The sequence below is a fragment of the Suncus etruscus genome, chromosome X (assembly GCF_024139225.1).
Source record: "Suncus etruscus isolate mSunEtr1 chromosome X, mSunEtr1.pri.cur, whole genome shotgun sequence".
Taxonomy (NCBI): Eukaryota; Metazoa; Chordata; class Mammalia; order Eulipotyphla; family Soricidae; genus Suncus; species Suncus etruscus.
This window is the reverse complement of record NC_064868.1, coordinates 45,049,855-45,076,004: the sequence shown is the minus strand read 5'-3', so window position 1 is coordinate 45,076,004 and position 26,150 is coordinate 45,049,855. Positions and strand designations below refer to the sequence as shown.

The window sequence follows — 26,150 nt, the reverse complement described above, 5'->3', positions numbered from 1 at the left end:
CAGAAGTGATTAATTTAATAACCTTGGTATAGGGAGATCGATTTTTCAGGTAAATTCAATCTAATCACAAGGGGAAGACTGGAGGGTTATAGAAAAGATGATGATGAGAGGAGAAAAAGAGGGAGATATTACAATGATAACTTTGAAAACAGATAAGGTTTTAAATCTGAAAAGTAATGGTCCCTTGAAGATAGAAAAAAAAGTTTCTTCCTGATAACCTCCAGAGAGAATTCTGAATTCCAGCACTATATGAAAAGCAAGTGTATTTTTTTCTTTCATACAACAAATTTGTTGTCTGAAGCAAGTTATACTTGTAAGTCACTAGATTTATGTGTTTTATTACAATAACAATAGGAAACTAACATATAAGCTAGTTTGAAAAAATACAGCTGATAATTCTGGAAAATAAAGTTCTAATGTAAATGAGTGTATGGGGCCAGAGTAATGGTGCATACTTGACAGATGACCAGCATGGGTTTGATCCTCAGCACCCTATGTGATTCCCAAGCCCTGCCAGGAGTGATCATTGAGCACAGAGCCAGCTGTAAGCCCTGAGAACCCCTGGGTATGGTTCCCTAAAACAGGAACAATACATAACAAAAAATAAATGAGTATTCTATTTATAGTCTAATGATCAGCTAGTTTTAATCCCCACCAAACCAAGAAGTGTAGATGTTAATATCATTAAACATTTTAAATTCATCACATATGATTGGCATGTTTTTCAGGAGTAAATTGAAAGTTGAAGCTAATAATATTTACACTATGGCATGCCTTGGATAAGCATTGCCACTAAAAACAGGGCCATAATTAGATCTTGATGATAAGTTGTTTTATAGATGACTAGCAATGTTTAGATAGATTCTGCTTGCCTTTCCCTATGATTAGATAAATTCATTCAATGGATGAGTGTCATGGTACAGAGGTTTTTTTGTTGTTGTTTGTTTTGTTTTTGTTTTGGGGCCACACCCAATGACACTGGGGGTTACTCCTGGCTCTGCACTCAGAAATTGCTCCTGGCTCCGGAAACATATGGGACGTCGGGGATTGAGCCCAGGCCCATCCTGGGACAGTCTTGTGCAATGCAAACTCCCTACTGCTGCGCTATCTCTCCAGCCCCTACAGAAGGTAGTTTTAAAAGGATTATTGTCATGTAGTAAGTCACAAAGACTGCTAGCGGCAACCCCAATTAAGAGAGGAAGTTAGGAAAATAAATACCAAGATTTCAATTGCTCACAAAATTTGAGTCTCCTCCAGGGATTCCTGTTGAGGATTCATTCCTCAAGAGGAAGTCAGAAGGCACAGTATCCTGTTTCTGTAGTTCTTATAGTCCATCTTCCCTTATCATCATCTCTACTAAACTAAAGCTTCAGTGCTTTCTCACCATTCACTCTTTCATTGTTTCAATTATTTTTTGTTTCCTGAAGCCACAACTGGTGATTATCCATACTTATTCCTGGTTTTGTGCTCAAGAGATCATGCCTGGTAGGGCTTGAGGGTCCATTTGTGGGGCCAGGGACCAATCATCTGTTGACCTCATGCAAAGCAAACAGCCTACCAACTGTATTATCACTCTAGCTCCTTTCAACTATTTTCTGAATTGCAGTGGAAGTGATCTTTTCAACATGCAAGTCAGAGAGGCAAGTCTCTGTTCAAACCTATCAATTGGGCTGGCCTTAATAAATTAAGTAAATTCTTTTCTTTTTATATATATTTTATTTAAACATCTTGATTGCATACATGATTGTGTTTGGTTTCAGTCATGTAAAGAACACCACCCATCACCAGTGCAACATTCCCATCACCAATGTCCCAAATCTCCCTCCTCACCACCCGACCCCCGCCTGTACTCTAGACAGGCTTTCTCTTTCTCTCATACATTCTCATTATTAGGATAGTTCAAAATGCAGTTATTTCTCTAACTAAACTCATCCCTGTTTGTGGTGAGCTTCATAAGGTGAGCTGTAACTTCCAGCCCTTCTCTCTTTTGTGTCTGAAAATTATTGTTGCAAGAATGTCTTTCATTTTTCTTAAAACCCATAAATGAGTGAGACCATTCTGCGTTTTTCTCTCTCTTGACTTATTTCACTCAGCATAATAGATTCCTGTGGTACATATACAAAATGGAATATTATGCAGCTGTCAGGAGAGATGAAGTCATGAAATTTTCCTATACATGGATGTATGTACAAGTGCATGCTTTTCATGTAGGAAACTAGAATTCAATCTCTGGCACCACAAGGTGCCCCCAAGTGTAAAAATCCAGGAGTTGTGAGATCACCCCAAGCTCTGTGTTTCTAAACCCCACACAGCCAAGTCTGAAGAAGGGTAGCAGTGAAGAAATAATAAACCAAGCCAGTCAGGAAAAGATGATTATGGCATCTATGGCCTTTTGCCTCCTGATTTCTGCCTGAGCCCCCAACCAGAAGTCCTCTTCTTTATTAAAACATTCCCAATACCTACCTCTAGAACCTTAAAGACTCTATCGTAGGCCCTGTCCTAGTACCTGCACAAATACCAAGATTGCTTGCTATAGTGGCCTTATTTTGTCATCCACAACAGAGAAGAAAGGTTCCTGACACCACAAAAACAAAAAACAACAACAACAAAAACCAAAAACAAAAAACAACCCTGGGATATGGCAATGAGAAGGTATGGAGCCAGTGGTTGTTCCCATGACAATATGCTTCAAGAATGGAGAAACCCTGAATCTCTTAGGCCACGGGAATTTCCTTCCTTCCCCAATACTTGCTGTGCCTATACAAAAAAAAGGTGGGGTAACACAAACCCTGCCGCTGCAGCAATTTTTCTGGTGTTGTTTTATTTTGTTTTGTTTGTTTTTTGATATTATCTTCCTTCTCCTTTTTCTTCCACTTTTTTCTTTCTTTTCCACTTTTGTGGATATTATTAGGTGATTTTTTATTTATTTATTTATTTTTAGTAGTTGATTCCAAATTCTTTCTCCTCTTTTCCTTAACCTTTTAACCTCCAACAGAATAGCATAATTTGAATCATTCAGCCTCATAAATTGAGGGGGGAAATATGATACCAAGACCAGTCATATGAACATGTAGTATAAATTTAAAAAATGACCAGAGTGGAACACCAAACAGAATAGATACACAACCTATAACAAGCTGTAAGGCGGCGACCATTTGCAATAGGATTCTGGGGAGTAAAGGAGGGAGATGTGGGAGACATGCTGGGAACAAGAGTGGAGGGAGGATAACATTGGTGGTGGGAATGCCCTTCATTCATTGTCACTATGTATCATAAATAATTCTATGTAAATGAACTTCAGTCACAATAAAAAAAAAAGAAAAAAAATTCCCAATACCAGGAGAGCCAAGCTTGATAGAGGGGGGAGGGAGAGAGAGAGGACTGAGAGAGAGAAGAGAGAGAGAGAAGAGAGAGGGGAGAGAGGGGGAGAGAGAGAAGTACCTATCCAGTGGAAATTTTACATATCGAAAGAAGAGATTTAAGGAAGAAGGAAGAAGGAAGTTGAGGGAACACTTTTGTTTGGGTTTGATAGCTGGGTGTCATCTTATACCCAAGGACCAACAGCTTAATAAAAAATAAAATAAACATAAAACCTGTGAATTGCTTTCAAAAAGGGATTAAAATCCTCATATTAAAACTTAGTATATTTCTTGGAATTTAGGAAAGAGTTGGATATGGGAAAGAGAATCTACTTTAAAATCCAGTTAGCTAAGAAGTTGATAAAGAATGTCATGTTGCTTTAGAAAGTCATGTTGCTTTATTTTGCTTGCCAAAACATGCTCCAGACCCTCATTTCTGAGAGTGTTGATACCCTCTATCAGGCTCTTGTAACCATTTTCTCCAGCACAGCTCTGTGCCTGGTGGCTCAGTGGAAGCAATATGTGAGTAAGGTAAAATAAAATTGTTTCAATGTTCCTGACTGGCACCATAGCTTCTCTAGAAGCGTCTCCCCTACCTCTCTCCTCAGCCAATGTGTCAAAACACCCAAACCACAAAAGATAGAAGTCAGGACTCAGGAAATTTCAGCTTAGCAACCAGCTGCTTATTTATGCCTTTCAGTCAAAAGTCCTATGTAGAAGGCATCATAGTGGTATAATTATTTGTGTGTGTTGTTGCTATGCAATGATTTTAATGGTGGGTTCGATGATTTTAAATAACCTTAAGTTTAAAAAAATGACCCTTATGGTTTAGAATTCTAGAAATTCAAGCTCAGTGGGTTTTTTCCACAAGCCTATGACTAATTTAGTTTCCTTAATTGAACTATTCATAAGGGAATGGGCATCTTTCAGTTTGGCCTGAGAGTCTCAACTTACTATTCCAAGCAATCTATGAAGTATTTTATATGATCAATCCACTCAAATTATACTCCTTGTCTCTTTAAAACATTCTTTCTAGACCATTGTGGATTCTAATGCTCTCTTTAATGTTTATTATACTGTTTCCAGAAAAAAGTAATTATAAGGAAAATAGCTCACAGGCTAAAGAGAAAGACAGTATGCCCAGGTTTTTCTTCTGATTGAAAAAAAACAACACACACTGGGTAAGAAGAAACAGCATTACCAAAGCACCCACAGCCCTTTTCCAGCCATTTTTATTTTTTCTTGTTCCTGATTACAAGGCAGTTCTTGAGAGGCTTTTAGGCCTTATGGGAATGAAAATATAATTGGGTTGTGCAACTACAAACTGTGGCTACCCCCCATGTTACACAAAATTTGGGGACCACAGTATAGCTATATTCCTTCACTTAAACAATTATCTGTCCCGATTTCATCTGTGTCCTCACGCACAGTCCCCAACAATACTGTTAATATTGCTTTCCTCAAACCTTTATGGAGCACATGTCTTCAAGATAACTGCTCTCTGGAATCCCTCAGAAGCTTCAACAGGTCATAGTCTACACATGAGCCCATCATTCCAAAAACCTTACAGCTGGAGCACCTGCTACCATTTTGACTCCTTTTCTTAGAAAAAATGCTCTCTGTTTTGCATCCATCAGTTGTGGCCTTTTGTGCAGAGGTGCATATGCTGAGGTGCTGAGGAACAAGAATAATGATCAGTTATATGAAAAGCAATCACATTAATTCTGTACTATCTCCGCAGTCACCTTCTATCTCTTTCTCCCCAACCAGTTACCTCTTTTTAGGCTAACACAAACTCTGATTTCACTGGAAATCTGACATACATCTAAGGATATTCCCTGAAAATCACAGGCCTGCTTACTATTTTACACTGTCAACAGGCTTTGGCAGCCATATCTTGCGATGCTTAGGGCTTTAATTCTGGCTCTATGCTCAAAGATCACTCCTGGCAAGACTATGAGGATCATATTGGGTACTAAAGACAAAACCTGGTTGGCCCTGCACAAAACCCACTGTCCCAAACAGGCTTTTTGGGACAGTTGTATTCTAATAAAAAATTCTAGATTTTATACCTACTTTGGGGGTTTAAGATGCTATCCTTATTGGAGAAGGAAAGAAAGGGAAAGGTTATGAAATAAAAATAAAGGAAATGTAAAGCTAATGATTTTCTCAGTTCTAGACATAGCTATAGTCTCACTGTGCTGAAAAGACTTCCTGGAATAACCATAAGATACAGGATTTTCCTTAGCACCCTTAACACCCTTCATGTGGTACTTTGTGATCTCACCTTCAGGAGGTAGTTTGGTTTATTTGTTTGAAGACCCACCTAGCTAATTTTGGTGACAGTTTAGAGCATAAACACAGTAAATGGGTTCAAATTCCATCTCCACCCATAACTAACTGTGCCACCTTGGACAAGTGATTTGGCCTCTCTAAAACTAAATTTGCTCTATAAAAGGAGAACAATAAAAAGCTCTCATAAGCTGTAAGAAAGATGAGTAAAGGTCAATGTTTAAATTATACATTAATTTTTTATTATATGTACTTGTGACAAAATACAAATAACATAAAATTTACCATTTTGTAGTGTGTAGGGTTAACTTTAGTCACAGGGTTGTGTGATCAGTTTTCAGAACTTTTTCATCTTGCAAAATTGAAATTCTATGTTCACTAAAGAATAATCCCATTCCATGTGGTCCCTAGAAACCAGAATTCAACTTTGTTTCTATAATTTTAACTACTCATAAAAACTCATTTATGAAAAAATAAAACATTACAAGTATTTTTGTGTGATTAGAATCTTTCACTTAATATGATGATCAAATACATCAGAATCTCTCCCCTTCTATGGTTGAGAAGCAGTGAGTTCTATGTAAATACCACCTTTTGGTTTATCAACTCTACTGTGAGTGAATATTTGAGTTTGCTCCAACTTTAGACTGTTGTGAATAAATGTAGTAATTCATATCAGGAAGAATCTGGTGTCAATTATTTTAGATATTTACATGGAAGAGGTTTGAGGGTAATATGGTAGCTCTAGTTTTAATGTTTTGATGACATTCTGTGTTGTTTTTCATGATGACAGCTCTTTTTACATTATTATCAACAACGTATGAGTTCCAATTTCTATATATATTTAGCAGTTTCTTTAATTTACTTTTCTATGATGAGCAAGAGTTGATAGGTATATAGTTTGGATTATAATTGTCCTAATGATCAGTGAAATTTAGCACCATTTCATAAGCTATGATTTTTTTTGGATATAGGTATAGGATATATTGCCTATTTTTTTTGAGTTCTGTGGTGTTTTTGTTATTGTTGTTTAGTTGTAGATTTTTGGTTTTAGGATATCGATCACTTAATCAGATATATGATTTGCCAAAATTTTCTCCCATTGTTAGTTAACCTGTCTCCTTGTTTATTAACTTTTATAAAATTAATTAATTGCTTTTTCTTATCTCTATAATTATTCTTTCATATACTAGTCTTTTTTCTTAATAGTGCCCAATTTACCGACTTTTATTTTTGTTAATTGTGCTCTTTTCATCACACTCAACAAATCATTGGCAAATACAATTTAATGAAGCTTCTGTCTTCTATCTTTTTCTCTACATTTAGTGCTTTGATCCATTTTAACCAATTTTTTTTTACTTTATTTAAACCCTATAGTTATAAGGTTGTTAATAATAGAGTTAAGGGTTATTTTCATTGTTACAAAGTTGTTCATGATTGAGTTTCAGTCATACAATGTGTAACCCATCCCTTCAACTGTGCGCATTTTCAACCACCAATGTTCCCAGTTTTCCTCTCACCCTCCCCGGTGCCCTCTCCCCTGTCTGTCTCTGTGGCAGACATTTTTCTCTTCCTTCTTTCTCTATTTCTTCCTCTTTTTCCATTTTAGGCACTGTAATTTGCCATATTGTTCCTGAAGGAGAATCATACATACCTCATTATTGCCTTTCTTTGAGCACTCAGTTCTTATCCAGAGTGATTATTTTCCAAATATCATTGTCATAGTGAACCCTTCTCTGCCTAAATTACACTTCCCCACTATTTGGTCATCTTGGCCCTCATTTTTATTGTATCTGAATATTGTTACCATACAAAGCTTTCTTTTATATTCCACAAATGAATGTGATTATTCTATGTCTATCTTTCTTCTTCTGACTCACTTACTTAGCATATTACTTTTCATATCTACCCATAATGAAAGGAAATATCACCTACCTATTAAAGTTATCAGTTAAACAAAATAATATGTAACACATTTGCATGGCATGTGATATCTATAATAAATCCTTAATAAATTGTCTTTCCATTATTTCCTTAGAGGTCATTTGAGTCCATTTATCCTCTTAATCTGGTTTTACTATTGTATTTTTACAAGATTACTTTCTTAGCTGTTGTACCCATTTACAAGACAATTTATAATAAATGGCAATGGTAAGTAATCCTGAGATGAATAGTTTATTAAAATACTTAAAGCAAAATAACATTGAAGAATTTATCAAATCTGGATATTACCATAGATATTCAATGAAAAAGCTAATGGCTACTTTTATCTCTTGACCCAAACAGAAAATATCTTACTACTGCAGATCTTGAAATTATAGATCACCTGTACAAAAAGAAATATTTTTAAGGAAAATAGTCTCCTTTAAAAAATGTTGATGAACAGTCATGTAAGAAGGGAATGCCTCTTTAGGAGTTATGCAGACTTGGGTTGCCAGAAAGACCCCCCCCTCTCCAGAGAAGATCTGCTCCATCCAGGCCTTGAGAAGTGTAAATGATTAAACCTATCTGTGTTATTAGGTTAGTATTTCATATGGTGACTTATTAATCACTTGACCTTTTCCATAATACACTTAGCATAGTAAATTATATTCCTTTCTAGTGGGGCTTGGGTAACTTAATGACTCTTTGCAACTTAGCCAGGGTGGGGTAAAATATAAGTCACCATTGGACATACTGCTGTTGAACACGCATTTTTACCACAAAATGCCACGATTTTGGAAAGAAAATGCCAGGAAATACAGAAAAGGAAATGAAAGAGGAAATAACAGTTTAATTTCCACTTTACCTTTTATACTTCTTCTGGCTGAGACAGAAGAAAATTTCCAAATGTTGTGTGAGATTTTCCTATACAAAAGATAGCTCCTTGAAAATTTCAATTGATAGAAATCAGTTCAATGACCATTTCTCATTACTACTCTCTTTATTACTTTTTTTTTACTGATTACTGTCCCCTCCTCTGAAAATATCCTGTTTCTTAAATTGGAGAGGTGATTCAATTAGAATCACACATGCCTAGGATGTTGTTGGTCCTGAAAACTTATCCTCAGCTTTACATGCGTCTGAAACACCATTTCAGGAAGTGATTAAGATGAAGTCATTCATTCATATATTGCTCAAAAAATAACTTTGAATGCCTACTGAATGATATTCTAGATTTTGAGAATTCTCTTTCATGGGTATGAATTGGGTCTTGCCATGATGAGCAGAATGGGAAAGATGTCTTTATACTTCATGGATAGTAATTCTGAAAGCTACCTTATAGAATCTGAGGTTGAAGCCAGTTTACAAAGTACATAGTAATAAGATTAAGAAAAAATGAGGGGCCAGAGCGATAGCACAGCTGTATGGATTTGCCTAGCACACGGCAGATCCAGGACGGACCTGATTCGATCCCTGGAGTTTCATATCTTTGTGCTCATAGCCAGAAGTAACCCCTGAGCATCATCGGATATGCCCTCCCCCAAAAAAACAATAAAAAAGAAGGAAAAAATTAACTTTCTGTTGTTAAATCAGTCCCACTTGAGTCTTGCATACATTTCCAGTTTTCAATTATATGAGCCAATAGAGTATCTTAAGCTAGTTTGAGTCACTTTCAACACAAATATGCCCAACTATTACAACCTTCTATAGCATAGCACAATGTGAAGTCCCAGGAAATCAGTGAGTACTTTTGGTTAAGGAAGTTTTGTAGTTTTGGAATTATGATCTATTCAGTGTATACCTACCTACTCTGTGTTTCTTCTGAAGATAATTTTGTTGTACTGCAAAACAAGTTTCTAGTGACTTGTTCATGAATATTAAAACAAGAAGAACAAAAATGAATCTTTAGATGGGCTTCAGAGAGGAATTTTGTATTCAGAGCCTTCAGCTCCCACTGTGTTTGTTTGTATTTCTTATGCTTTTAATACTATAGTTATTAATGGTAGCCCTGAATCCATTTCTTCTTTTTTCCTAACATCTAATTACAAGGTCAGCATTTGGGCAGCAGTTCTTAATTTTCAGATGAACAGGACCCCTTTGTATAGTATATAAAATTTCAGATCCCTGTAACATGATCTAGGAGATAAAGGATTAGTAGATCTTTGATTGGGGTCAAGAATAAATATGTTCCATAATTTTCTGAACTTTCAGCCTAGTGAACTGACAGTTTAGGCAGACAAGTGTTCTTGGAGAGAGTGTGAAAATTTCGTCCCTTTTTTCTTATACCTTTTCCTCTCCCTATATCTTAATTCCATCTAGCCACTGAGGGTTTGGGGGTGTCACCCTATCAGTGTTCTGACCTTATTGCTAGCTCTGCACTCAGGGATCACTCAGAATGGGCCCAGGGGACCAGAGAGAGACCGAGTTGGCCATATGTAAGGCAAATGCATTCCCTACTCTACTCACTTTTCATACCCTGGCTATTGATATTTATCCTTTATTAAGTATACTTTGTATACTAAAGAGGTGATCCAATGGATACGTTTTTTAACAAAAGTTCCCAGATGATTTTCCCTTAAGCTCTACAAAATGATAAAGTTGTAATAAAATAACAGGGTTGCCTTGAGTTCTGTTCCTTCAAAGAAAGTCTCAATAACGTAGTTTATGAACAAATTTTCATTTTATTTTTCTCTGGTTTTGGGGCCACACTTGGAAGTCTTCAGGACTTACACCTACCTTTGTGCTTGAAGGTCACTCCTTGGGGTTATGGAGGACCTTAGAGGGTGCTAGAGGGTTGAACCTGGGTATGCCATATGCAAAGCAAGTGCCTATCTGCTATATATACAATGGCTCTCATTCCAGCAAATGATGCATTAAGCAAGTGATCCCAGGTGAATCTTGTTAGTAGGAATAATGGTAGTAGGAGAAAAAAGAGGGAGAGGCATACAAGAGTGCAACTTCAGGCCAAGTCCTGGATCAGGGAGCTGTACACAGGTACCTTGGGGGAGCTTAGACTATAAAAAAAGCCTTTGCGAGTTTTCCCAGCTCCTTCAGGCAAAAGAGCTAGAATTTCAAAGTTCTGCACTATATGGGGAAGGAGTCTTGCACTCCATCATTTCTAGATGGGCGAAATAATTCTAGTAACCTTGAGAAAGTCTTATTCAGTCACAGGACAGACTTCAGAAGTAAAAAATGAGCTGAAACTTAGGGAGGAGCACACTGAAATGATAAAATGAATTAGACATGATTTGACTGAAGTACCTATAGAGTCATCTCAAAGGCCATTTAAAGGATTATGTCTTTAGTATAGAAATATCTTCATTAAGGGAAGTGAGGTTCCTAAAAGTACTTAGAAAGCCTGGGGAGCCCATTATTGATTAGCAGCCAATAAAATTAGTGGCCCAATGCATGGACCTTGAGTATGCAGTGCTACTAGGGCCCTACAGTATTAGGGATACCCAGGGCCACTCTGGCAGTATTCCATGGCCTCCCTGACCACACCCTGTGGTGCCAGGGATCAAAGCTGTGTTTATGTCCTGCTGTACCCTCTCACAGTCAATTGAGGATCTGAATTTTAAAAGTAATGAAGCGAGAGGATAGTGTAGATCAAGTATGAAGAGAAAAGTAGAACTCTGTTCATTCATAAGGCTTTGGAGTTCTTAGCATATATGTCAGACTCTGGTGCCACTGATATTTGCAACTTTTAGGACCATAAAGATACTGCAGTTGTGGCAGTGCTTGTCTTGTACATGGCATGACTTCAATATGATGGTCAGCACTGCTTTTGGTCCCCAAAATCCCTCTGGGCATGACTTTGGGTACAGTTCCAAGAATAGCCCCCTGAGTACTGTGGGGTGTGACCCCAATTTTGTAGCCTTTTAGTGGGTGAACTCCTTAAAATAGCATTTGAGGGACAAGTTGTGGCTCCATGCTATGTATGATTTGGCTTTGCTCCCCAGCACCATATAGTTCTCTGAATATTGCTGCCAGTAATCAACATACATAGAACCTGGAGTATCTCTTCTGCACCTCTAGGTGTGACTTTTAAACTAAATCATAAATCAAGACAAATAATTAGTATGAAATATGATGCTTTCTTCTTTGTTCCTTCACCCTCTGGAGTTTTATCCTATATTCAAAGATCTAGCCATGAACTACTTCTTTGAAAGGGATTTTTTTCTTCTAAAAGACTGCTCATATTTTCACAAAAACTCTTCTTCCAAAACTTTTTATATGCTGTTCTTTCTACCTAGGATCAACTAGTAATTTCCTAATAGTAATCAACTAGTAAAAATCCCTGGGTAATTTCTATACACTAATCAATCTTAGTTTAGTCATTTTTTGCTGGACTTAGCCTGTCCTATTGATCTACAAGTTTCCTCTATCTTAATGACCATTGTTTTTTCTTGTCATTGCTTTCAAATAGTTTTATAGATAAAAATCTTGGTAAGCCCTACTTTACAGAGACTAGTACACATCAAGAATAACAAGAACAAATACTGGCATGGATGTGGGTAGAAAAAAACTCTCATTCACTGCTGGTAGGAATATCTGGGTACTGCCTTTTTGAAAGTCAATGTGGACTTTCTTCACAAAACTAGAAATTCAACCTAGCATTACTATCCCTGGGACTATTCTCGTGGGACCCCAAAACACAATAAAGAAAAGGCACCTGCACTCCCATGTTCATTTGCAGCACTATTCACAATAGCCAGAATCTGAAAACAACCCAAATGCCTATGAAGAGATGAGTCTATAAAGAACCTGTGGTACATTTACACAATGAAATACTATGCAGCTGTTAGGGAAAAATAAAATAAAAAAATTTGCTTATGCACTGATGAACATGGAAAGTATCATGCTGAGTGAAGTGAGTTAGTAGGAGAGGGACAGACAAAATGGTAACAGTTTTTTTGCCAACATTCATTCCCTACCTGTTCTCCCTTGGTTACTTTTACAGAGTAGGCAGGGAAAATCAATTACCTATGTCCATGGCCTCTCATTGTAGCCCTCTGATTTTCTTCTGTTTGGTCAAATGAGAAAGCAATATTTTCTTGGGGCACAGTGGATGACTTAGTGGTAAAAAGCACATGCCATGCAAATATGACACTATAAGTTGGATTCCTGGTGCTGCTTAAAGTGCTGAATGGGCACTCCACAATTCTGGTATTCACAGTATCATAACACAATGTACAACCCCTGTAGCACCACAACTAAAATGTGTCTGTGTGCACCATGGACACATCTACACATCATGAGTATGTATGTATGTCCCACACAACCAAAGTGACTAGACACCCAGTGAGCACCATGACCAGAATGTGCAGGAGCAAGATAACTACAACTAAGAGAGTGAAGCCCTAAGCCCTAAACAAGCATATTTTCAAGCATTACAACTAAAGTACTCAGTCTCTAGATGAGCACTATAGATAAGTGTGTGAGTAATGCAACCTGTGTGTGACTCCTGATCATCATCATAAAACAACAACAAAGGAAAATGTGGGGGGATTCATTTATTTCCCTATTAAGAGATAGACTAGAGAGAAAGATGACCTTGTCTACTCTTGCTGCCCTCCTTTTTCTTATCTTTAAATGATTTGATGTTGAAAATTTCAGTAGGAATCTTGTGGGTATGAAGCAAGAAGCTTGTGGATGAGAAACTATAATGTCAAGGTTGACCCTGGAAAGAAAGATGTTACATAACTGATGACACTGTTGCTCAGCATTTCCAATATTAGTAATCTGCCTACCTCCGGGTTCCTTGCTATATGTGAAAGGTAATCAGCCCATACTTGTTTATACCTTAGCTTCTTAAATTGTAGTTCTCATTCCATATGGGTCATATGACTTAGAGGGTGCATGAAATGTTTGACAATTATAAAGGTTTCTGAATACACATCCACCAAAAAGTCATTTGAAATAAACTGTGTAATGAATCTGAGTACTTTTGGTCATGCTCACGCATATTGCATTTCTTGGGTGAAAAGTCATGAGTGGAAGGAGTTTAACTTCTGGTTTAAATCACTCATAGGTAATATTCACAAAGTAACATCTCAGTACAACTCATGCACTAACCCATTTTAATAAGTTTTTCTTTTTGGAAACTGGAGTAGAACTAAATGATTGCCTCCTGATCATTTATACTTTTACTTATTTGTTGAAAGAGTATTGGATTTGGGAGGATGCCATAGAAAAATTCATTTTAAGGGTTCATTTTAGTTGTAGAAACAGAAGGGCTACATTTAGTTATAATTCATGGTACAGATTCTGAAGGATGTGTATTGTAGAAATGCCCTCTGTGAATAATTACCACACTGGAAGATTCAAGTTTGGATTAAATGTTTGGGCTAAATATGAGACCATGGAAATAAACTTGTCTCTGAATTTGTTTTTCTCATCTCTTATACCAAACTATATTATAAAGCAATAGTTATAAAAACAGCATGCTTTGGGACTAAAACAGAGGCAATAGAATAGAACAGATCTCAGAAACAAATCCACACATACATGGACATCTAATCTATTTTAAAAGGATCCAAATCCACACAATGAAGAAAGGAAAGTTTCTTTAATAAATGGTGTTGTAAAAACTAGAGTTACACATGAATAAAAAGAAAAAAGAGAAAAAAGTATCTAAAGTAATATTTAGCACTATACACAACAGTTACCTCAAAATGGACCCTAAATCATAAGTAAGATACATAAAAGTAAAACTAGGAAATATACTCTATGATGTCAACATCTAGCATATTCGGGGACCTAACACCATTCACAAGGGAAACAAAGTAAGAACAAACAAATGGAATTGTGTGAAATTTAAAGGCTTCTTCACGATGCAAGAATGAAACCACAAAACCAAAATCACAGCCTAACAATTGTGAGAATGTTTTGCACATTATATATCAGACAAAGGACTTTTATACAAATTATATATACAACTCACATAGACCCATGAAAAAATACAAGATATCAGGCATTATCAGTGAAAGGCAAAAACCATATTCATGAGGACAGCCTAAAAGGAATGGAAACAATCAATATTGAATATGCAGGAAAAGGAATGCTTGTACATTGTCGGTGTTGTTATGAATTGGTGCAGCTCATATGAAAAACTATATAGACATGCCCCGGCCTTGGTTTAGAAGAATTAGATTTCACAGAAGTTTAGAAGTAGGAAGGATCTGTTAAATAAAATGCCAACATATTCTTATTGAGAGATTCCTTAAATGAAAAAAAATGGGGGGAGTCACTGTGATTCAGCTGTATGATTCCTTGGCCTACAAAATATGAAGTTAATTCAAAAGAATTCAAAATAGTATGCAATCCCTATGTTGACAGCAGATTTATTCACAATAATCAAAACATAGAATCATCCTAAATGCCCATCTACAGATGCCTGCATAAAATGTTTTGGTGTATATATTCTGGTACTTTGGTATGTGTGTAATAATATTACCTTGCTGTTTAAAATAGATGAAACCATGTCTTTAGGGACAAAATGGATAGAGCATGTTGTTGATTATGCTAAGTGAATTAAGTATGTGAAAGACAATTACCAGATGGATTCATTCTTAAGTAGAATATGAATCACTACAGCAAATAAACTGACAAAAAAGCTTCAGCACAAACTCCTTAGTGAAAATTATAGTTTTGGTTTTTTTTTTGCGGGGGGGGCTAAAATAATATTTTTATTTAAGCACCATGATTACAGATATGATAGTAGTTGGTTTCCATCATAAAAAGAACACCTCCATTCACAGGTGCAACATTTCCACCACTAATGCCCCCATCTCCCTTGTCCCCTACCCCCGCCTGTATTCGAGCAGGCTAGAAGGGTATTTTGGTGTCAGGGGCCTCATAACTTTGGTAGGTGTAGTGAATCCTGTACGTGTATATAGGTGTTTGACTAATAATTTTAAGCTAAAATCAAATCAATTTTCAAAAGGGAGGGAGAAAAGGAAACCACTTTTAAATCATTACTACCAACTTTATCTCAAGTATTTTGTGAGGGGTTGGGCCAAACCCAGAGATGCTCAGGGGTTAGTCCATGCTCTGTACTCAGGAATCACTCCAAGTGGTGTTCTGGGCACAATACAGGATGAGGGGATCTACACTGTGTCAGCTGCTTTCAAGGCAAACATCCTGCTCACTATACTATCACTCTGTCACCCTTATCTCATATCATACTGATCTTACTGGCACTGCTAAGTGGTATGGGAAGAAATTATCCACCACTTGTTGAGGGAAAAGTTTTGAGTTTTTTCCCTGGCTGGAAGACATAAAACTATTCAAGACCAGAGATGGAGGAGCTAACTTATTTTAATCTTTGTGACAAGAAGGTGGGGGCTACATATAATAGTTCAATCAATTAGGATATACCTCTTCAGGTAAAGTGTTTACAATTTCACCTCAAACTCAAAGCTGCTACTTGTGGTGGAGGGAGAGAATAGTTCTTGGGTGAACAACTTCTATTTCTGCAAATGATGAAGTTGAGTTGGCAAAAGTATAAGACTCGGGGGCAGGGGAAGAAAAACAATACAGTTAATAGGATACTTGTCTTGCATGCAGCCGATCTTGGTTGAATCTCCTGTGTTCCCTACATCTCCCAAGTCAAACAGGAGCAAATTTTAAGTGCAGCGCCTGATCACTGCGTGGTGAGGCCACAAAACCAAAATAAAATAAAATAAAGTCCAAGACACTTTCAGATCACAACATCTGATTTCCATGTTTCCATGAGTAGCACAAATCTAGCTCTGTATTAATCTTTTAGTTGTTGTTGAGGAGCACAATCTGCTGTGTTCAGAGAGTTACTCTCAGCTTTGTGCTCAGGGATCACTCATGGCCAGGCTTGGAGAAGCCAGTTCACCCCTTGCAAGGCAAGTTTCTTAATCCATGTATTATCTCTCCAGCACTGTGATATGATATTAATTCAAGTGCAGTTTCTCTTGTTTTCGGTTACAATTGTACTTCAGAGAGAGGGCCTGGTTCAATATAAGAAATACACAAATGATACCAGAGTGATAGTATAACGGGTAGGGCACTTGCATGTAACTAACCTGGATTCAATAACCAGCACCGAATCCCTGCTAAGCTGGTTTAAGTGAGCCTGAGCACTGCTGGGTGTGGCCCAGAAGCCATAAAGTAAAAAAGAAAGAACCCCGTAAATAAAACCCACAAGCCTTGGTATAACTTACACGTGGCCTGGGGAGAAGAAGCAAGGCTGACAAGGTTACTAGTGCAGGATGCTGAACACTTCAGGGAAGAATGGAATGAGACTTTATTGATTAGTTAGGTACCAGATGGACAAGCACATTTAAGATGAGCGACTTGGAACTCTTGAACTGGGGTGATGTTTCTCAGTTTCTAAAGCTCCCTTTCCAAGAGAAAATAGTAGTTAGTAAAAGGAGGTCCTCATACCATTTTATTTTTACCTCTGATTTGTCTTTTTAAATGGTTTAGAGATCAAATCTCTTTACACTGAGAAATGTTTCAGTTTACTGAGGGATGGTCAAAGGTTTACGTAAAACGTTTCTGAAAGGAAATTAGGGTGTGAGTCTCCAGCTCCGTGACCCCTCCCTCTGGCAATATTATATTTTTTAAATTACCGCACTGAGAAATATACCAGATCAATTTAAGGAGCTGACTGACTTAAGAACTAATTGTGCACTCCTGCTATGCAGAGGAACAAAGACTTTTTTATTGGTTTTCAACTGAGGCATATACCTGTCTGATGGCGCTGGCTCATTCTGCACATGCTCAGATGAATAGAAATCTTTATGCTGAATACACACTTGTACAGCGGCAACACCCTGAACCTCTGCATTCACTCCCTCAAGTTGTATTTTCAGTCTAACAGATCTAATATACGTAGAGAGTAGAGGCAACAGACTAGGTGCCAGGGACCTGGGGACAATGTACAAAGGGCTTAAAGTCTCCGTTTGCTCCCTACCTTCCTGACTTCAATCAAGGCTGTGTCTAGTGGGTGGCAAACATTGGATAGATTTTGGTGCAACTGGGAACAGAATGTGAGGAACACTGTCTCTAAATAGCCATGCGTTGCTGCACACCTTCCTAGACAGTTTCCTTCCTTCCTTCCTTCCTTCCTTCCTTCCTTCCTTCCTTCCTTCCTTCCTTCCTTCCTTCCTTCTTTCTTTCTTTCTTTCTTTCTTTCTTTCTTTCTTTCTTTCTTTCTTTCTTTCTTTCTTTCTTTCTTTCTTTCTTTTCTTTCTTTCTTTCCTTCTTTCCACTCTAATTTATTAAAGAATGACAAAGTGGCACAAAAAAGCATCCACCGCCCTAGCACGATCCTAGAGTGAGACGTCTCCACCTCTTTCCCATTCATTAGGGCCTCCTCTTCCCACCCTCCGGGCCCGGAGAAGGCTTCCAGCACTTACAAAAGAGGGGGAGCGGCAGGGCTCAGAGCCCCGCGCCCAGGCCCGCCCAGAATGTACTTAGGTCGTGGCCCTTTTGTCCCCGGCCTCTTCCGCTTCTGGCTCGCTGAGGTGACGACCCCAACCTGGCCCCAGCCTAAGCAGCTGCTACCCTCGTGCCCCACAGGAGAACCCCCCCCTTCCTGCCCCTCCCAGATTCCGGCGCCCTCCCGTTCGCCGTGACGTGAGGCTCGGGCGCGCATGCGCGGCGGAGCCCCGCTCCCTGCCCCTCGCGGCCCGGGCCGGCTCGAGTGGGCGGGGCCTGGGGCGCTGGCCGCCGTACGGTGGGAGCGGGGGGAGGGCGTGTGTGCGCGAGGCGGGTGCGCGGGGCGCCCGAGTGGCTCGGCGGCTGCACAGGCGGAGGAGGAGGAGCTGAAGGCGGCGGCCTGGGCTCCCGCCTGCACGGAGAAGCAGCCAGTCCCGAGCAGCCCCCTCCCACTCCAGGCGGGCGGCGGCGGCGGGAGGAGGAGGAGGAGGAGGAGAAGGAGGGAGCGTCTCTGCCGCCGCCTCCTGGTCCCCAGCGTCGCTCCGCCGCCGCCACCTCCCTCCAAGGCGAGCCTCGCTCGAGGGTCCTGCCGCTGCCCCTCGGTCGCTTCAGCGGCCCCGCGCCCGCCGGCCGGAGCCGGCCTCGGCGAGGGAGCGTCGCGGCCTCGCGGCCCGCGCGGGCTGACGCGTGCAGAGCGGTCTCCGAGGCCCCGCACGCCGGGCAGCGCGGCCCGTGCAGCGCGAGGAGCCGCGGCGGGAGGGCGGGCGGGCGGCGCCGGGCCCGGGCCGCCCTCGCTCCCGCGCCTCGGCCGCGCCGCCCGCGCTGGGGCGGTTGCCCCGCAGAGCAAGGCGCCGCAGTCTCCGGGCCTCGTCGCCCCACTCGGCCGTCCTCGGCCTGAGCACTCGAGGGTCCCACTGAGGGGAGGAGGCGAGCCTGGGGTCGGCCACTGAGCTCTTGGGCGCCCCCACCCCGTTTTCGGAGCCCTCCCCGCCGAGGCCGCTGCCCCTCCGGACCATGGCCGACGACGACGTGCTGTTCGAGGATGTGTACGAGCTGTGCGAGGTGATCGGCAAGTGAGTCTCCACGCGAGGGAGCGGGAGTGTGGAAAAATGCTTGGCACGGATGCCCCGTCCTCCCGCACCCGCATCCCGCTCCGGCCTGCCCCCTGCCCTCCCCTCCGCCTCCCTCCTCCTCCTCTCCCCAGAGTATTTCTAGGCGTCTATCGGACCTTCTGCTGGGCCGGGGTCTGGGGGGTTCTCAGCGACCCGCGGAGGAGGCCCGGGAGCCGGGGTCGCCCACCCCTTAAGGCGTGCGGCCAGCTGCAGCCGGCTGTCTGCATTTTATCTGATGGTTGCACAGGGACGTGGCCAGACGAATTTTATTGTCGCTTCTGGGAACAGTTGGGGTTATTGTTACCTCGCGTGGACCGGGGAGCACGAACGAAAAGAGCAGCTTGCATTTCCTTCGTTTGGGTGGAGAGGGAGAGAAAAAGAAGGTCCAGGGTTTTTAATTGTGGGGTGTGTGTCTATTGTGCAGGATATTAGAGCGATGCCTTTGTGTTCATCCCCTGCCCGGGTCGGAAGGGGTCAATGAAAACGCGATGTGTTCAATTTTCAGCAAATTCTTCACCTGGGGAAGACGAACGTGCGACTAGTTGGGGGCAGCCGAATTTTTAATGCCTCGTTATGCAATGACTGTTAATTTCGTGTTCGAGGCTCCCTTCGACTGTTGGATGGTGGTTAGGGTGGTAGAGCAGTCTGCTTTGAGTCACTGGGCTGGTCTAGAATACAGAACTGACAGTCCAAATGCTCATCCTTTCATCTGGCCTGTATAATTACTCTAGGGAAAAGCCGGGAATCAGATTAATCACAGTACTGATTGAGAATTAAATCTGCAGTTTCTCATCTAATTGTCTATGCCCTAAATCTGTTTTGAATCGTTTCCTTTTCATTCTTGTCAAACAGTATTTCAAGCGCACAATTCTGCTAATTTGCTTCTGAGGGAAATACTGGTGAGCTGAAGTTGATTTCCTAGTTCAGCATGTATTCAGAGGCTTTAAAAGTTGAGAAGATAAGATTTTAGAGCAATTTGGGCGTCTTCAGCTCCATAGCTAACAGGAACTGGTTAACCCCTTTTGGAAGTGGGGCTTTATTGTCTATTTTAAGGTCTGCATTTGGGAAAAGAAAGACTTTCGAGCAGTTTGTCTCTCTTTTAACTTGACTGCAGTCCTGGTTTTCAATTTAAGTGTCCACAGCTCCTTTTTTCCTCCCCACTCCCGAGGTATTACAATGTTTCTGCCTACTTTGCTACACACTTTCCTTCCTCACACCCATTTGATACAAGGATGTAATTCCTCCGTGCCCTATTGTTACATTGTAGGCTGGCGAATGTGTCCTGGTGAAAAGTGATTGTGCAAGTGTTCTAGAGCAGCATTGTCCACAAGGCCTGGATCAGAAACTACATCTGTCATCATACTAGTGTTAATTATATCTCATATCTGTAAATATTATAACAGTCGCACTCAAAGGATTATAGGTGTCATTCATCTTAATCATATTATATTTAACCATCATATCCAAACTATTACCGTTTCAGCGTGCAAGCCTAGTAGGAATTATGCACGAGTTATTTTTTTTTCTTCCTTGGGTATTCAAGTCTTTGCAAGTCAAGGTGAATTCAACATTGAGGACACATTTCAGTTCAGATGCTAAGCTAAATTAAATTGTTACATTGGAAACACTGGGTCTGTATTATTTGGGTTTCATAAAATTTGCATTTTGCATAAGTAGATTCACCTTGTCCCAAGTAGTTTCAAACGTACCTAAAAGTTGGTCAATAACTGTATCCTGTATCTGATTCTAAATTAAATTAAAAGGGGATAAAATTCAAAATTCATTTTTCTCAGTTAAACCAGCTACATTGCAAGTGCTCAATAGCCATATGTGGATCCAGTGCTAGAGAGACAAACATGATTTATAAATGTCCTTGGTTTCTTCCTTTATAGTACTAAGTAAAGACAATTTGGTGTTTCTAAAAAGCCTCCCCACTATTGTGTGTGATGTCATGCTTCTTGTGTTCTTGTATTTTATTTAAATGAGCAAAATCATAATTGAAAAAGTGAAATTAAAATACTTGTGTTAATAGAAATAGACATTAGTTGTGTCAGTGTTAGTAACTTGTTCTCATCCTTACAATTTGGAAAGTGATGGTATTATTTTTTTAGATATAAAATGAAATAGTCAACATTACATTAGTGCAATTAGTACTTTCTGGAGATAAACTTGATAGAATATTTTCAGATATATTCTGGTAGTGCTGGATTCCTCATTTGTGTTGCTTCAGAGATATCAAAGAATGGAAAGAGCAAGATAATTTGGGGGAAGGGGGATAGGTACTCTATGGTTACCTTAAATACTATGAACTGTGAAATCACATTCATATCCAAAATCTGATTTGGCTAGTACTATTTATGTCATTCCATGGAATAATGAATTCAGGTTGCCTTCCTGGAAATAATTGAATGATATTTTCCTCACCCCATATATAAGGTTGAAGTTTTCTCTGGTAAGTTGTCTTAGATACCATATATCTATCTGTAAATTGAAATCCACTTGAAATTTTCCTCCAGGCACCTTGACAACATACATTTTAATTTAAATTTGTTCAACTTTGGATTTAATAGCTCTTGAATGATGTGTACCTGCCCAATTTCTAACTTCTCTGGAATTGTGAATTTCTTTTCTACCAACTAATATCATAAATTATTTTTCACTATTAGATCTTAATACATTTAAATCTTCACTTAGGTACTTTAAAACCAGTTCTTTTATTTATCAGTTGACTACTCAATCACATGCCTATCCTCACTATCTGCTTATTTATGCACCAACTAACTACTTCATGACCATAATGGAAAGCGTTAGTTCAAGTTAGATCACTTATAGTGTGGTTTCATAGTTAATTGAGAAAGATGGCTTATAGAGTTAAGAGGATTTAAAAGTTTAAGGTCTTTTGCAGGGGGAGGGGATATTTTCTTTCCAGTGGATGTAGTTTTACTCTTAAAATGATCTTTAAGGGGCTATGTGCCTGATTCATTCTGAGTATTGTGAGGATCTCCTATCTTTAAAAATATTTTAGCTCTTGGTATTCCTCAACAATTTTTAAGTTTTACAAAAGCCCCTTTAATACCTGTTATTCCGATAACATTTCCTCATGTAGCATCTTTCAAGTGACAAAATAATCAAGGATGATTTGTTCATCCCTAGATCTCTTGTCTTAGCAATGAGGCTGTTACTGAAAGGATAATTATTAGTCAAGTACAGGTAAGTTGCTAATTATTATGCCATAGTAATTTTCTATAACTCTTGATAATTTATAGTTTTAGGCTGTTGTTCTCAATAAATAATATTGCATGAAGGAAAATGTAAGATGCTTCATCCAAATTAAAGCAGCAGTGCCTACATTCATGTGCAGTGGTTTCTGTTAAGTAGAATGACAATGTACACCATTTTCATCCTGTACAAACTGAATATTCACCTTGATATTTAAGCTATTTAATAACTTATTCTGGCTTTTCTAACTTTGGGCAGGACATCTACTAAAATGGGAATGACGCAGCATGACCCTCATCAAGGGTGACATGTGAGTTCGTTAGGCTGTATTTGCTTACACTTGAGAGTACTTATCATATTTAATTACAGTTACTAATTTATGGCCCTCTACCTAGCTAATAAGGAACTTGTTGAAGGCCAGGCACATATCTTACACATTGCTCCATTATTTCACAAGAGGCCTGCAATGTAACAGGCACCCATTAGCTGTGGAATGAATTGAGTGGTTTTAATAAAAGTTCATGAAAAAGCATAAATCATGTTTATCAACCTCAGCACAATTTTTGTCCCAAAGGCTCTATTAGTTTAAAAGAGTGATTCTCTACCTGGCAGCATATTAGGATCACAGGGGAACATTAAAAAAAAAAGATCAGTGTCAGGACCTTGTGTCAAAATGATGAAATCAAAATTCCTGGGAGTGGGTCTTGGTTGCTAGTATGTTTCAGAATTTTCTGACTGATTTTAATGTGCATCTATAATTGAGACACTTGTTTAAAATTTAGGTTATGTGTGTAATATATTGATTCTAACTTTTCAGAGACCTAATGATTTTAAAAAGTACAGTACACCATTTAAATGGAGATATTGAATCCCAGAGTCCACAACATGGTTTTAATCTTCTATATAAAATATGGATTTTTGGGGCTGGAGACATAGCATGGAGGTAAGGTGTTTGCCTTTCATGCAGAAGGTCATCGGTTTGAATCCTGGCGTCCCATATGGTCCCCCGTGCCTGCCAGGAGCAATTTCTGAGCATGGAGCTAGGAGTAACTCCTGAGCACTGCTGGGTGTGACCCAAAAACCAAAAAAAAAAAACAAAAAAAAACAAAAAAAACTAAAATATGGATTTTATACTTGTGTAAAAATTTTATTTAATCTATCTCAGTTTGTGTTTGGTCTTAATTTCTTGGGCCTTTTAAGATTCTTATTGATTTATGACACTTACCTAATACTACCATGGTGATGTTTGAACAATAGGAAAAGTATTACTTCAATATCAATTGATAACATCTCCTTAATATCAAGAATCTTATATATTTAGTATGCATTGTGTTTGTGCACACTCAAAATATGGCCAGGTTCATATATATGTACTTTTAATTCCATATTTTGATTCAAGTAGTAGGTTTTCAAGTAATTGGTAAAATGCAGTCTTTATGTATATACTGGATAAATAATATATACGTTATTTAGCATAGAGAAAAGTATTTGCTTTTTATACTAATTACTTTGACATTCATGTGGACTAATTGGCTCCATGATTTGGATTTCTAGTACCACAGAGGAGAATGGGACATCATACTGGACCTTTTCTTGTTCCTGGAAATTATACCTAGACATTGTAGGTAAAGTAGACTTTTTTTATTGTTAGATAAAGGTCAGCTGAGAACCTGAAATTAAATTTTTTTTCCCCCAGAAATGAGAATAGACGTGAAGGAAGTGTTTGCTTAGAGCAGCACTCAGGTAACAAGATAAAAGAAACCAGCTAACTTTTAGGCAGCTCAGAAAGATTTGAGCCTTGGGAGTTAAACTCAATGTCTGCAGAGGAGGAAGTTATTAAACATAGGTGTGATTCTTATACATGGTAGGCTTTATTGGACATAGGCAAACTGTATTCTACCTAATGATGTAGTTAAATTCTGAGACCATTTTGGACAGACTTGCAGTCTCTTGGTCACTTTCCTGCATATGCATGACCACCTCTGAATCTCTTTATATATGCTTTTTTTTCTTTTTGGCTTTTAGACCACACTTAGGAATGCTCAATGGGGGGACAGTGTGGTATCTGGGCCTCCTTAATGCAAAGCATTCACGATAGCCCTTTGAGCTATCTTCGTGGCATGCTTATATATGCTTTTTTATAGATGTTTTATGACTTGGATTTTTCAAAGTGTCTTTTGCAGGTTGTCCTCATTAATACTTCCTTTTACTCCTTTGCTTTCTAAGGACTATGACATACTTCTATTAACTTGACACATGCCATTTACTGCCTCCCATCTCTGTTGTCAAATTTCACCTGACAAACTATACTGTGTCTCTTAAATGGAATTCTTGGATATTTTCTCTCTTAGATTTTTGGGCCACACTGAGCAGTCTTCATGACTTGTCCCTGACTGCACAGAAGAATCACTCTTGGTGCACCCAGGGGACCTTATGGGGGTACTAGGGATCAAACCCAGGTCGGTCCTGTGCAAGGCAAATGCTGAATCCACTGTACTCTCAGCCCTGTGATATTTTCTTTAAATTGAAAAAGAGTTTCTCCATATCCATTTGTAGCTCCACTCAGTAAATTAACTTTGCATTTTAAGATTATTCTTGAATTACCATGTTTTGGTCATTTTCTTCACATTTTTAAATGTCACATGATTACCATTTAAAGAGACTTTTGCCATATATTATTTGCTTATAGTAAAAAAGATGGTGACTTGGGGCTGGAGAGATAGCATGGACATAAGGCATTTGCCTTTCATGCACAAGGTCATTGGTTCGAATCCTGGCATCCCATATGGTCCCCTGACCCTGCCAGGAGCGAGTTCTGAGTGTGGAGCCAGAAGTAACCCCTGAGCGCTGCTGGGTGTGACCCAAAAACCAAAAAACCCCTAAAAAATGTGACTTATACCTACTTTGTAAAGGAGTTGACACTTAAGCCTTTTTAGATTCATTTTTTTTGTTTTTTTTTTGGGCCACACCCATTTGATGCTCAGGGGTTACTCCTGGCTAAGTGTTCAGAAATCGCCCCTGGCTTGGGGGGACCATATGGGACACCGGGAGATTGAACCTTGGTCATTCCTTGGCTAGCGCTTGCAAGGCAGACACCTTACCTCTAGCGCCACCTCTCTGGCCCCTTAGATTCATATTTTACATGCCCAATTGTACCCACTTTATAGGATTTATAAGATTCATAGGGGAGTAATTCATGGGTTCAATCAGCCTAAAAATCACATCAGATTTCTGCTAGTTTCAAAATTAATTCATTTGATTTTGCATTCTATTGCTGATTCTATAGTGAAATGCTGCACTGGGTGGATCTCCTTAAAGTAAGACATAGGCCTTTTCAGAGTTTATTTACTGCAAGTGTTAATAGAATTTATGAATCAGATTTCTTTATCTCTTTAGTAGATTTTTCTATGCTACAATCCATTGTTTCATCTGTTTTTTCCCCTCAGAAATATAATAGCATTTTTCTTCCCACTGATGTCTGTGCATTCTATTGCAGAGAAAATAGAGAATCTTGGCCATTGATCCAAAGTATAATTTGTCTTGGAACTTTCTCTATCCCCATTACTTTCCGAATTTTTCTAATTCCTTTTTTACTGCAGACTGAAGAGTTGATTATTCCTCCTAACTTGCCAAACCAGAAGTAATGAGTTTTGAGAATAGTGGTTGTTGCAGGTGGAGTGGTGATTTTCACATGGTAGTTATTCCTATATCCTGTGATAATACTGAGATTGTTCTTTCCAATTCAGAAAACCATGTACTGAACCACAACTGCCAAGCGGAGACGGTCTCAGTTTTCTGTCTGCATTGCACACCTCAGTCACCAAATGAC

At 39.2% G+C, this 26,150-nt stretch overlaps 1 protein-coding gene across 14 annotated transcripts in view; it reads left to right on the top strand.

Moving 5' to 3' along the window:
• The first annotated feature begins 18,929 nt into the window (after nucleotides 1–18,929).
• Nucleotides 18,930–26,150, top strand: part of CASK (calcium/calmodulin dependent serine protein kinase) — a 515,778-nt gene continuing 508,557 nt past the window's right edge. For all 14 annotated transcript variants that reach the window (XM_049767194.1, XM_049767195.1, XM_049767192.1 and 11 more), the window contains exon 1: nucleotides 18,930–19,063. In XM_049767194.1, coding sequence (XP_049623151.1) covers nucleotides 19,005–19,063 — 59 coding nt within the window. In that variant the 5' untranslated portion in view covers nucleotides 18,930–19,004. The remainder of the gene's footprint in view (nucleotides 19,064–26,150) is intronic.